The 14,248-nt window shown below is 36.4% G+C and overlaps 1 protein-coding gene and 1 long non-coding RNA gene across 3 annotated transcripts; one reads left to right on the top strand and one right to left on the bottom strand.

Annotated features, from left to right (window-relative positions):
- Positions 1 to 257: 257 nt before the first annotated feature.
- LOC129726162 (methyltransferase-like protein 25B) lies at positions 258 to 1,881 on the top strand. 2 transcript variants are annotated; one of them, XM_055682859.1, is made up of 3 exons: positions 258 to 792; positions 847 to 1,605; positions 1,665 to 1,881. In XM_055682859.1, exons 1-3 carry the CDS (start codon positions 376 to 378, stop codon positions 1,677 to 1,679), a joined length of 1,191 nt encoding a protein of 396 aa, XP_055538834.1. In that variant the 5' UTR covers positions 258 to 375; the 3' UTR covers positions 1,680 to 1,881. The 2 variants fall into 2 exon arrangements, with proteins under 2 accessions (XP_055538834.1, XP_055538833.1); XM_055682858.1 differs by having other exon boundaries at positions 259 to 792; positions 1,661 to 1,881.
- LOC129726163 (uncharacterized) lies at positions 1,863 to 12,962 on the bottom strand. The gene is made up of 2 exons (XR_008728258.1): positions 5,561 to 12,962; positions 1,863 to 5,500 (listed from the first exon to the last, which is right to left on the bottom strand). It is a non-coding gene; the product is annotated as an uncharacterized LOC129726163 (long non-coding RNA).
- Positions 12,963 to 14,248: the final 1,286 nt, after the last annotated feature.

Raw genomic sequence — 14,248 nt, 5'->3', positions numbered from 1 at the left:
ATTTCTGAAAAAAATATACCGTACATGGATTTTTAGACATTGTTTTTGAACTTTTGGTCCTTTAAACCTGAGACTCAAACCATCTCCGTACCTTTCTATATTCCGTTGCCAGCTACCCACCAAAATGAAATATTTCACGATTTTTTCGGGTACGTTTCTTGGTGGGCTAATCCGCACAAGCCATTTCCTGGTGGATGAAATCACCCGAGGTTTTTACAAAAATTAATAACCTTTTTTTGTCGGTGTACATCGGACTACCGTTTGTTGTGCTTTCGTAATATTCAATGTTTATAAACAAAGCACTAGAACGTAAAACACAGGAAATCCAAACGAATTTGAGCGAAATATCGTTTTTATTTCCGATAGCGTATTCAAATGAGTTTAGTCTTTGGCGAAAAATTCGATTTCGTTGAATACTTTGAACAGTGCGCGCTATTTTTAACACAGAACAAATGGATTTTCGAAACCGCCAATACGAAGTTCGTGCAGGCTGGTATTTTGGAGAGCATTCCAAAGCTGTGGATCAGTGACCTGGACTCGGTAACAGTTGAGGAGCTCAATCAAATACCGCTGGGTTACGTTAACGAAAGCTGGAGCGAAGAGTTTTGTTCGTTTCTTGACACTCTGAGAAGATTGACTGTGAATTATGACCGGCTTGAGGCGTACACCGCAAAAGAACCGCGAATCAAAGGAGTTAGTCGCAAGAAAATGTATGAAATTGAAAATCTCACCTCAGTAGTTGGAAAAATATGTGATCAAAATGAATTCCTGCTAGATTTTGGATCCGGCTTAGTGGGTATTTCCGTTTGCATTTGAAAATTTAATTTTTTAAAATTTTGTTTTCAGGGCTATTTCAGCCAGAACTTATTCTCGAGACATAATTTTACTGTGCTTGGCATTGAGGGAGACAGTTATCGTGTTGCGGAAAGTCAAAGACGTCAATCAATTCTCTTTCCGGGGTCTTATAACTTTGTTCAATTTCACCAACATTTTATTGAACGAAATTCGCTCGAGTATTTGCGAACTACTGTTACTGCCACATTTAAGCACAAAACAGAACCAAATCTTGCCATTGTCGGACTTCATGCGTGTGCAGATCTTTCGATAGCAGCCATCAATATGTTTCTATCTGAGGAATCAGTTACAAAGATTGTTATAATGCCTTGCTGCTATCATAAATTGAAACCTGCCAATGATGATTGTACAATTTTCCATAATTTTCCTGTTAGTGACCAGTTGCGGGAAATTCTGAGTAAAAGTAGCTGCAGTTTTATCGGTAGACCTTTCCTAAGACTAGGCTGCCAACAAACGTCCGCCAGGTGGCAAACAATGAGCCAAGAGCAGCATGAGCTGCACGGAAAGTCGATGTTCGAACGGAGTCTAGCGGAAGCTATTCTGGATGTTGGCGAGTTTGTTAAAGTTAACAAACTAAATGCGGACGAGAAAGATTTGCTTAGAAAATTTTCGCTTTTCCACGAGTCAGATGCTACAACTAGTATACCGTGGACGACGAAGCACATAGAACGATACAACAAACTCGCTGCTAAATACCCGAGGGGAGATCGATTGGCAGAATATTTGACTTGTTTCCAAACTTGCCTGCAGGTTGTTTTTATTAGTCAGAGGTAAATATTGCAAGTTGAATTTCGATCTCTTTTAGTCAGTCTGTGAAAATCTGATTCTACTGGATCGCATCTGTTATATCAAAACGAAGGCAACTCGAGCCGGACGAAATGTTACTGTGGATTTGGTAAAATTTGCCGACGAAAGTCTGTCTCCACGCTGTTCGGTTATCGTCGCTGAAAAAAACCCCAGTCGATGACTATTTGGTGATATTATTGTTCGAAATCAAGTAATACAAGTTTTCTATAAATTGCGCAACTTTCTTGATATTCAATTTTATTAGACAATTCCATTAACAAATGAGACAGTGATCATACGGCGTACAGTTGTCAGTTTTTTCATTATTTTAATTTTTCTAGAATCGTAGCTGCAAATTATACATTAAATGATCTTAGACTTGAATTTGCAATCACATATCGGCTTTTTTCGTTCCTATAAATGTAGTAAATTTTTGAATGAACAGTGTTTTTGCCTCTACACAGCGTTGTTTTTTGCATTATATATCGACGTGCAAGTGTGAGTAGAATGTTAGGATTAAGCGCATATTTCGAATACCTGCATGCGTCATGTAGTTTTATCGCTAGTTGATAATGGCATAATTATCTTTTGTATAGTTAATTAGTTAATTATGGATCTAAACTTTAGATTTATGCTACGTCGTTTCGCCATTTCAGCGTTAAGTGTGTAGCTAATTGATGGACAATTTATCGATCTGACTACTCACTAAAACAGCTCTAGTTTGCTATCATCATGTTTGGGATTAAAGCCAAATATTCATTTTTTTACCAAATGTTTTGAAAAGGAATCCAAAATTTTACTACTAGATCTTTATTTTTACATGCTTGTTTTATCGACTGGTTTGCTGTTTTGAAATGATTGCTACAGCTAGATGGAAGAAAAATACCAACGTTAAAATAAAATTGCTGTTCGGAATATCCTATCTGTTCAAGTGTGTGTATTTTATCTTCTAAAAGTGCCCCGTTTGGTCCGAAAGTGTGTACGTGTTGGTTGTTCAAAAGCTATTCTAACTTTCTGAGTAAAAAGTTGAAGAATGCAACTAAAATTGGCTACCGAGCTAGTAAAAGCCGTACATATTCTAGTGTATGTTGTTTTTTTTTGTTTGTTTGTCTAGTTTTCATTTTGATCACATTTAAACCACCGACAGTTAACAACATTCATCCAATTCGATCACACATACAGCTCAATGACATTGAAATTATTTCCACAGAGTTTTTAGTAATAATATATAATATCTTTGCACGTTGAATACCTATTCTTTGAACGTTCATTATATAAAATCAGTGTTTTAGGCCTGAAACTACTATCTGGAGGCGATCGGCTGATGCTCGTGTCCTCGTCGTTTGTATATAATAAGGAACTGAACGATGACTATATTGACAAAGCAAATTATTGAGAATGACGGACTTCTTAACTGTTATCTGCTTTAAACCTAAGAGAGCGAGTTATGTTTCCCATTAGTTTGGCAAATCATATAAGTTTGAAACTATTTCTTTCTTCTTCCTTGTGTTTTTTTTACAGTGGGTTTTTTCGTCTTGTGTGTGTGTTCGCCAACTAAAAACTGAATTCCTAGGTCATTATTAGTAATACTGCTTTACCTTACACAGCTATTTTAGAATTTCATTGTTTATCAGATAGTATCTTCGACAATACTGTAATATCGTCTTCGTCAGAAGCAGACAGGTATTTGTAGTTTTTTTTTTGTATGTAAGCTTCTGCCGAACAAGCACAGAGAGTAGACACCAAATCGCGAACATAAACCATTTTTTTAACTGTTTCCACCGATTTAACCGGACGATTATTATGTAACAGACATTTTGTACACATTCATGCATAAAATCTAGTATACTCTAATATGGTAGTCTTTTCTCTATGCTAACAGTCCGCAGCTCGTTCACTTAGGTACCTATAAATTTTGAACTCTACTATGTACACGTTGTTCAATTTGTCATTTGTTAACTGCTACTGTGGTGTTTCTGAAGCAAAAGTAACTTCATTGCCCCCAATTTCACCTGCAAGGGTAGTGGAAAGCGTGTTTCCAATTCTAGTAGTTTTTTTGTGCTTAGAAAGAAGGAAATTACGTGCTTAGTAGTAGAGAATAATAAAAGAAAATCTACTAATAGTCACAAGTAGGATCTGATATTCGTACATAACATTGTTCGCTACGTTGTCCTACACATTTGTGTCATTACAAAAAGTCGACAAATATAATGGATGTTGTATAACTGCACATAAGCCCACAGAAGAGCGAAGTTTTTAAAGTCGAGGCATTCCACACAAATTGACGAATAAATCGCAGCCCGAGTTGGTTGTGTATTTTACATTTCCCTACTAATAGTTGCAGTGACGTTCCTGTTTTCCACTCTTTTCAAAACTATTATTCGTTACGTAACAGCAACATACAGGTTACTATAACATTGCACAACTTGGTTATAACAGCGCAACACTGTAATGTTGAAACGATATATTATATAAAACTGTTAACGTAACATAACAATAAATGTAATATGAAACTTGCATAACCTATGCGTAATTTTTAGGTACGCAGGCAACAGTATTTTGTAATAAACTGGAAAATAGGAGTAGAACTAGGTAATAATCCGCAAAACAATGTCAAAGATCAATGAACTTAATGACTTTTAGAAATATTGATTCCCATTTCCACCTCAAAGACTAGTATCGATCTGTAAAAAAGCGTGTTAAAGGATAGGCCAAAAATTGCTAAGGAAATAAGTTTTCTTTAATGATTCAGTCGAAATAAATATCTTTTCTTGAAGATTTCCAGTTTAGCTTCACAGTTGAACCGAATAACCTTATTATTTGATGAAGTGATCAGAAATTAATTCAAGCAATTAATTATGCGGGTATAAAAAAAAAAAAAGAATTCCATCTAATTTTTTTTGGGTATTTTCTGTTAGTTTAAGATTCTAAACCTGATCAAAGTCAGGCTGAATAACAAGGCAAGCAAACATAAACTCCCGAAGCTCGAAGTCCGCTTTTTATGGGTTGGTCCTCAAAAATTCAATGTTGAACATCAAATGGATTATAAGGATACTTAACGAGATCTCTTCTGTCGATATTGGGCGGCAGAAATATTACGGGAACGAAAGCTCTAACACACTATCGGTAACAATTGTTTTCCGAAAATTTCTGTCTGCTTGTTATCGTAAATGTTTCTCTGCATTCGAGAGTGATCGCAAGTGATAAGTTTGAAACAAGCTTTATATTTATGTCAACAAACTGTATCTAATACTAAAAGAAAACTCTGCAAATGATTTGGTGGCCCTTAAATGAACCGAAATGGCGTCGATTTTCCCATCAACCCGATTGCAGAAATACTCATATTGAGTAGGGTGTTAGTCATCTTTGGTTGTTTTCCAAACCGAAAGTTACCATCTTGAATGTCAAAATCGCACCTAATCTGCAACTTTTTGCCATCTTTCCGAAAGCCTCACACTCAATCGTATAATAAAAGTTCGGTAATTATTATTACAATTTCGATCGGTAAGTTTGAGATCTCGGTTCCGTTTGAACATTGAAGTTCCTGCAAAAAAAGAAAATGGAGGACGTTTTCCAATAACTTTAGCAAGAATATGATCGCATATAACAAATTTACGTAAGTATATGATGATAAAATTTGTAAATATTTTAAGCATCAAACCATCACATTATTTGCTTCTACCTCCGAGCATCTGTTGTTAATGGACACATCCGGAAGATCCTCGGCTTTGAAACTATGAGCACAACTGACATGAAGTTCATGCACAGTCCACAGCAGTAAAAAACGTTGAATTGATTTTCACTCGTACAAATTCGGTGCGGCGAACGTCGGTTTTTATTTTTTTTTAGTTTTCAATAGCTAAAATTTTTTAATAATATTTGAATAAAAATATTAATATAAATTTACGTTTCATCATACTTCTGGTTTTCTTTAATAATTGAAGGTAAACAAATAACACACATCACAGATCTTTCGGTACTGTCTTACACAACTTACAGATTTGATCGGTGGTTTTGGCAATAACCGCATTCGCTGTTTTCACAAATTAGGTCGGTAGTAATGACAGAAAGCAACAACAATTTAATTACTGATCGGTCGGTAGTGGTTTATATTACCGAACGTTTTACCGAGCGCTCAGCTGTTGCAAAGTCGGTGAATTAAAAAACGAATTCGGTGATTAAATGTAAGTGTGCTCTTGATATGGCTCCGAACATAATCGTTTTGAGGGTATTTCGCCATTTTTAGGCAGCCCAGATGTACCGTTTTGAACGGGACAGTAACATTTTTTCGACCATTTTCAGCCGTCCCGTCTTTTGACCATTTTGTACCGTTTTTCGGATAATCCTCGAAAAATCCTCAAATTAAGCTTGCATTATAAGCTTTCAAAAAGGAAAATGAGTTTTTGAGCTGTCAGGAATTTGTTAATACGATAACTGGGCGAACAGCACTTCCCAGTTATCGAAATCGGCTCGCTAACTGGGATGTCATTTTAAACGTAGATAAACATCGAGGGGGATATCGATGAACAACAGGGTAATGCTGCTTCGCGACAATTTCTTAATTCTTCTTCTTCTTCTTTCTTGAATTTTCAAGTTGATTGCCAGTCAGAAAGTTCTATTCGTGTTGCTATTGGGTCAGAATTCGTGAAACGGATCACTAAAAATCGCGATGTCTAATTATTTCAAATAAGTATTAAAAACTTCAAGAGTTTCACTCGAGAAGTTGATTTTCCAATTTTTATTGAATTTGAGTAAGTTTACAAGTTGTTATTGTCATTTGAAATTTAGGTCAAAATTGTTTTTAAATAGACAAAGCTTTAAAATTATTGCATCGAATTTGATGAAATTTTCACAGCAGATGCATCCTGAGTTGTAGTTTACGAAAATATTTTTTTTGAAGAAAAAAATATTTTTCTCAATAGTAACTATTTAAAACAATATGTTGAAAATCTATGTTCTGGGGCACTGAAAAATCTGAAAAAAATCACAAGTATTTTTGACGAAATTTCGAAACTGCCCTGAAAATTTCGCGGTGGTGATATTTTTTGATCAAAAGATATGGGCCTTCAAAGTTAGTGCCGCAACGCGTTCTTCAAGCGAGAAATGCTCCTAAACCAAGTTTTCTTCAGTTCTCATACCAAAAAGTGCACCATAATGGCTAAAAGTAATAGCACGGGCGATCTTAACCCGCTGATGCGTTCTGTACGGTTGTCCCCTAACTAAATTTTGCATTATTTTATAGTAAAATGTGTAGGTAGGCTTGCGAGTTGTAAGGGGCATAAAATATACTGTCTTCATCATTAACTTGGGTAACAGACTAAGCATATTTTGACTATTTTGCGACTAAAAATCATTTCTATTAAACTAGTTTTACAAACCTTACAGAATTTTTGCATATAACTGAAACTGGGATTGTCAATAGTAGTACTGCTCACTCGCTTCTCGCTTGAAAATGCGCTTGGCACCAACTTTGAAGGCCCATATCTTTTGATCAAAAAATATCACCACCGTGAAATTTTCAGGGCGGTTTTGAAATTTCGTCAAAAATACTTGTGATTTTTTTAGATTTTTCAGTGCCCCAGAACATAGATTTTCAACATATTGTTTTAATTAGTTACTATTGAAATTTTTTTTTCTCCTAAAAAATTATTTTCGTAAACTACAACTTAGGCTGCATCTACTGTGAAAATTTCATCAAATTCGATGCAATATTTTTAAAGCTATGTCTGTTTAAAAACAATTTTGACCTAAATTTCAAATGACAATGACAACTTGTAAACTTACTCAAATTCAATGAAAATTGGAAAATCAACTTCCCGAGTGAAACTCTTCAAGTTTTTAATACTTATTTGAAAAAATTAGACATCGCGATTCTTAGTGATCCGTTTCATGAATTCTGACCCTATTAGATTCCAAACTAGAAGGCCAAACTAGAAAGTTAACCGCGAAACCAACAAAGAGCAGCATCATCTTTTGATGTTCTCAATTTACGTGGCCCCCGTTCGTTTTGATCGTTGACGTTTGTTTCTTTTTTAACTGGGAATCGTAAGGGCATCTTCAGCAGTGGTCCAAATCGTTGTTTTGTTCTATTTTTTTTTTGGAACAAACTCAAATTCACTGCTGCACCGGTGGTGTAATTTTGTTTTATACCAGATCTAAATTGAAAAAATATTGAAACTACAGTGCCTCCACAGTTATGGGTAAGCTACAATTATGGGTCACTTTTAGCAGTGGTATTTTTTATAACTCACTTGTAACTTCAATTATACGATTAAAATGATTTAAAGTTGAAAATGTCACTAAAACTATAATTCTGCTCGAAGCAATAAGTGAAGTGACCCATAATTGTAGTAATGTTACATTTTGCGGTGCACAATTGTGGGTCAGTCTATATTTTGGCTAATTTTATTACTTTTACATGATAATTCATCAAGAATGAATAAAATAACTTATTACTAAGCTTTTACAATCAAATAACTTACGTTTTGTATTTTGACGATTTTATAGATTAAATGATTTTGAATGCCAAAAGTGACCCATAATTGTGTCTCTTGTTAAGTGTAAGTGATATTTTTCTTCCCAACCTATTTACACGCATCAACTGCAGTGAAACTAATTGTTGATCAAAAGTACACATCAGAACACAGAGATAGATAGTAAAACATTCGTAGTTGATAACTTTTCCGATTTTATATCCATTTTTGAACATTCAAACAACACGTTGACTGACCCATAATTTTAGAGGGACTGTACGTTTTGGTCTATTTTTGTCACTTTTTGGAACAAGAAATAGATTGTTCCAGAACCTTTGGACGCTACCAATAGGTGGGTAAAATGTCATATTTTAATCGAATACCTCATTTTCAACAATTTCCATATAAGCGTTTTGCGAGTGTTGGGGAATAAACAAAACAAAGTTTTTTCATGACAATTCACAATTCAATTGTGGCTTTTCTGAAGAGGAATGAACAGGTTTGTCGTTTTTGGCTTCAAGGGAACCGACTAGGGGAATTCTAGAAGACCATAACCGTGGGTTCAACTACTTGGTTTTCAGCCATCAGGCACCAGGATGACAAATATGTTGGCTATTCGTTAATCGTCTTAATTGTAGTGGCACTAGATGAGACCTCAAGAGGCCAGCAAAATGTTCCTCGAAGATACTGAACTGACAACGTTCAAAATGCAGGCTTGTTTCAATATCCTCAAAACCGAACCCAAGTTTGAAGAACTGCAAGATTCTGAAAGATTGATGAGACGAAAACGGAAGATGAAATCTACGCGATCAAATATTTTTCGCTATCCACCGAAGCCCTACTTGTAGCAGAAATTTTTCGATCATACCAATCCATCCTGAGAAATGTCACTGACGCTCGGGTCAAACCGTCAAATATATAAAGTCTTGTAAATATAAAGTGTCTTGTCAAAGTAATCGTTTAATGGGTGTAAAAATTATCGAATTTCCGTTTGTTATATATTGAGTGCTTTTTATTACAACAAGTCTCATAAACTGATAGCATTTCACGAGCAACATGTCTAAAGGTCGTAAGTAACAAATGTAAACAAATCGCGATAAATATACCAAACAACGTTATTTTTCCTTTACTATGCACTAAAAATGCTGTCACAGCGTTTAATTTTACTTAAAGCACCTATTTGGCAAATTTTCAAAACGACGAATTAGTATTTATTTCGTAAACAAACACTTTTGTTTCTTACGACCTTTTGATTTTCGTAGGTCGAATGTGCATTTGTCGATCATAGCAACCATATTTTCTCTTGCGTCATTTGGTGTTTTACGTAAAACGAAGTTTTTTGCAGTTGAAATAAGTTAGCGCGTGAAACAAATAGGCTAGAAAAATGGAATTTGCCCGATTTGAAGCATTGCTGGGTAAGGATTTACTGTATGAATGACTAATATTTTAGTGGTAAGTTATGATTATTTTCTAGCTGCTGCTGATGCGCTTCTGAATCTTTTTGGTTCAAGCACACAATTTCCCGTTTTGGAGAAGGTACCTACTGTAGCTTGTTATGAGGAAGTGGCAACAGACTTTGAGTCGACTAAATCACTTTCGAGTCATTCGGAAAACCTTTCGTCACCCAGCCTACCTTTACGTTTATCCAATTGTTCCCAGCTGCGTATCAGCGAAACTCAAACGTATACTGTAAACACCGCTAACGGTAAAGATATTTGTTCCGCGCTGTCTTCTTTAAGTAATAAAAAACGTTCGTTGGCAGGTAGTATTCATTTTTCAGCTTGTCTACTTATTCTAATCATTGGTAATTTTTTAGATCGAGCACCTCCACAACAAATTTTAAATAGCACAAACTGCGATCGTCCGATGAACTGTTGTGAAAATTGCAATTATCTATCTGGCCATGAAGAGCCGATTAAAAAAAAAAGAAGGTTGTAACATCGACTCCCATCCGCAATGAAACTATAGATTTGTCATTTGCCAGTACGTTGGATTTTTCTGCAAGCCTCCTAGTGGATGGAAACAACTTAGAACTCGAGCCCAAGGACGATAAATGTGGTTGCGATGAACCCATAGATTTGTGTATGAAACAAACAGCTCCTGTAACAAGGGAAAAGGCTGACAATATACATTCTGATGAAGGAATGATTGATGATGATAGCGTTGAAGATGGTGATACTATATTATTAAACGATTTTTCTATTTTTGAATATTTTGAGCCATATAAGATTAGTGATGATGAAGAAGCAAACATTAGTGCTCATTACTTGGATGATCTAGACAAGGAAGCGACTGTACTTAAGACCCGCACTGGCAATCCTAAAGTGACGAACAGGGACAGAAAGGAAAAGAGAATGGAATACACCCGCAAAGATGGTACTGTTGTACCAGAAAGACGCATACGACCGGCTTGTAGATGTCGACTGAAATGCAGCGAAAAATATAATGTCGAAACCCGTAACCTTCTTTTAAAACATTTACTTCGATTAAAACTCTCTGGACAGAACCAATTTTTGGCGAACCACATAACGGTTACTGAAACAAAGAGATCCAAGGTATGAATAGTTGAATATTTTGTATTTAATGTTTTGAGACTACTAAGGCTCAATCTTATTCACAGGTCATCAACTCTCGGCGCAGATACAGCCGTACTTATTCGTTGCCAGCAGTTAATGGAACCGTCAAAGTTTGCAAATCTATGTTCGTTGCAACGTTTGATATTGGCGATCGAAAAATACGTGGTCTGGCACGTAAAACTTCCTGTCAAATGATTGCAAGCGATGACCAACGAGTGAACAACCGAAACAGAATTCCGATTCATGAGGACCATGTTAACTTTATCAAAAACCACATTCGCTCTTTTTTAGCTTATTCAAGTCATTATTCTCGTGAGCGCTCCAATCGGCTATATCTTTCTAATGACCTAAACGTTCAAATCATGTACGAGATGTATGTGGGAAAGTGTGCGGATTTTTGCCTAAATACTGTTTCTTATAACACATATCGCTTGATATTCAAAACGATGAATTTAGGGTTTAGGACTCCTAAAGTCGACACCTGTGGAGAATGTGATCGTCTAACGATGCTTACAAAAACAGCAAGTAACGAACAGGAAAAAAGTAACGCAAGAAAAATATACGAGCAACATCAGACTGCCGCAAAGCGTGTATATGATGAGAAAAAAAAATATTGCGTTATCTAAGATAGGAGATGACGTGAAAACAGTATCATTCGATCTGCAAAAGCAGCTGCCGACACCTAGTTTGACGTGTGGCCAAGCATTTTATGCCAGACAATTGTACACACTTAACCTAACGATGTTTGAGACACATTGTGGAGTGAACTCTGCAACGTGCTTTCTTTGGGATGAAACCAAAGCACGTCGTGGCTCTCAAGAAGTTGGATCTTGTTTATTACTAGATTTGGTGGCAGTACCTGATTGTGTGAAAACAATCAATTATTACAGCGATCGCTGTGGTGGCCAAAATTTAAATAAAAACATCGTATTTATGTTTTGCTACCATATCGAAATGTTAGCACTGAAAGGCAGGAAAATGTGCTAAGAGAAAAACTGTTATTGACATCGAAACGCCACATGACTGGGCGATTTTTATTGCGGCTGTTCGTCGATCAGTTCCGTTTACAGTAAGAGAGTTAAATCAATCGGAATTCAAAGCACTTTAATCATTGGAAACTCGTTATACCTTGCCAAAAATGACCACAACTGGAGAGAAGCTTCGTTTCAAAGAAATTATGGTGTTCAGTTACAGTACAAAGTGTCCAGGAGTCGTTGCCATAAAGTATGATGTTGCAGAGGAATTTAAAACTGTTCGACTAATTCCCTCAGATCATGACATCAATAGCATGGTAAAAACCAATTTGCTCCCAATAGAAACAAGCCCCATTCCGCTACCTACTGCTAAACTCGAGGATTTGAGAAGTCTTTTGCCATACATAAGTCAAAAAGAATATTATAAAACATTCCTCCAATCGTTAGCTGTTCCAAAGCGAGGGCGAAAGTTTAAGCAAAATGAAGTAAAAGATGAATTCGATAAAGATCTGGATTCTATAGATTATACTGAATAAAAAACCGTATATTGATTCCTAATATTTTACTTTTCTTTGATTATTTGAATGTGTCCAAGAATACTAAACAAATTTCGAAAGGTAGTTTACAATAAATTATGTTATTTAGCAGCTGAATTATACAAGTGTGCTTTCCACTTCGCTGGTTTACGGTGCTGCACGGTTCCCTGCGATCTAGGAATTTTTTTAAACGTCGTATCTGTTCACCTAGCTATCAAAAAAAACCGTATAATCTATGTCGAATGTGCCTGACTAGAAATAAAAGGTCGTAAGTAACATTTTCCTTCAATTTACAGCTAAAAACTAATAAATACTCAATTCTGTCGAAGCGCACCCATTCTGCAACTCATTCGTGTTCATTTTTTAAAGTATATTCATTAAAAGAATGAAAAGTTTTCAAATAAGATTTGATTCCATCATCCCAATTTTCAATGTTCATTTTCTCGAAATGCAGTGAATGTTACTTACGACCTTTTGACATGTTGCTCGTGATTTGTTGACAGTGTGACAGATGTCAGTGGTTTAAAATAACAAGATATACAACACCGGTGCGGAGAACGAAAAGTTGGTCTATATAAGCTGGTTCTATTAAGGTTTCGCTGGTGTAAATCTAGTATAAAGTTGTTTCAAAAATAGACCACCGCTAAAGATGCCCTAAGGCAACTAGCGAACCTATACATTAGAGAAATGACAAGACACTCACCGTTAAGGCAACTGCCAACATCAAAACGGACGAGTTGTATCATTTTGCATTGCCGTTATCCGTTTTGATGTTGACAGTTGCCTTGACGGTGAGTGTCTTGTCATTTCTCTAATGTATAGGTTCGCTAAAGGCAACTGTCAACATCAAAACGGGCGAGCTGTATAATTTTGCATTGCCGTTATCCGTTTTGATGTTGACAGTTGCCTTAACGGTGAGTGTCTTGTCATTTCTCTAGGTTCCCTAGATAGAACAAATTGAGAAATGAGGCACTTTTCTGCTATCATTATCGATGCCGCTTAGGCAGTATCCATAAATTACGTAACGCTCATAGAGGGAGGGGGGGTATCTTTGAGCGTTACGATTTGTAACACAAGGGAGGGGGGAGGTAAGTTCAGCGTTACGTAACGAAAAATCTCTGGAGAGACTCTTCAGAAACGAGCATTTTTATTAAGGAAATCCTTCTGCAGCGTTACGTAATTTTTATGGAGGGATAGATGTTGGCGTTACGTTGTAACACGGGACGGTTCGGACCGGAGCCTGACTTGGAGATTTTCGGGTGGCTTAAATGCGCCACTCTCTTTTGAGAGACCACCCACCTTTGTTGTTCTTGCCCAGCTAATGAGACCCTCCTTATTTCGGGCGGGTTTTATTTGTTTCAAGATTCCGGCTCTGAAACGGTTCAACCTTACCGGAAACGACCTTGATATTCCATCAAACCTTAAAGAAAACTACCAGGGATGACAACCCAACAACACGACGAAATCGGTTTGGCCAAATAGGTTCTACTGGCTGATTATCATCACTGGGAAGATTTTTCGCTTCTGCACGCAAAACTTTTCCTTGTTACTTTAGAAGCAATAGCGCAAAATTGCCTTAAAGGTAACAAACTTATTACTTAAAAGGCAATAAAATTCTTCCCCAGTCAAGTAACAACACATACTGTCATATATTTAGCACGTGTTACGGGAGTTCGACTATCTAATAATGGTCGTTTCAACCACATGCACGATTTGTTCTGTCGAAAACTGGTCCCTTTCCATCTCAAGCACAAAAAAAAATCACACACCGTCGCATATGTTGCACATATTACAAGTTTCTTCAATCTCCAATTCATCCGGTGAGCGTGTATTAGTTCGCTCGTTGTATGCATACGGAGTAGAGAAAGAATATGACAAGAGCTGCCAAGCAGCATTTTCCCCGTCATAGAGTATGCGAACGTTGATGATTTTAAAGACTTGCAATGCGTCTTCAAATGACATCACGATCTGTAAACTGCGTTAGAGAAAAACAAAAACATTCGCTTTCTTGCAAGCTATCCAAAAAACATACTCATTGGTTCATGGAA

Source organism: Wyeomyia smithii, chromosome 2 (genome assembly GCF_029784165.1).
Source record: "Wyeomyia smithii strain HCP4-BCI-WySm-NY-G18 chromosome 2, ASM2978416v1, whole genome shotgun sequence".
NCBI classification, from domain to species: Eukaryota; Metazoa; Arthropoda; class Insecta; order Diptera; family Culicidae; genus Wyeomyia; species Wyeomyia smithii.
Note: the sequence above shows the minus strand (reverse complement) of the source record. Positions and strands in the feature narration are given on the sequence as shown.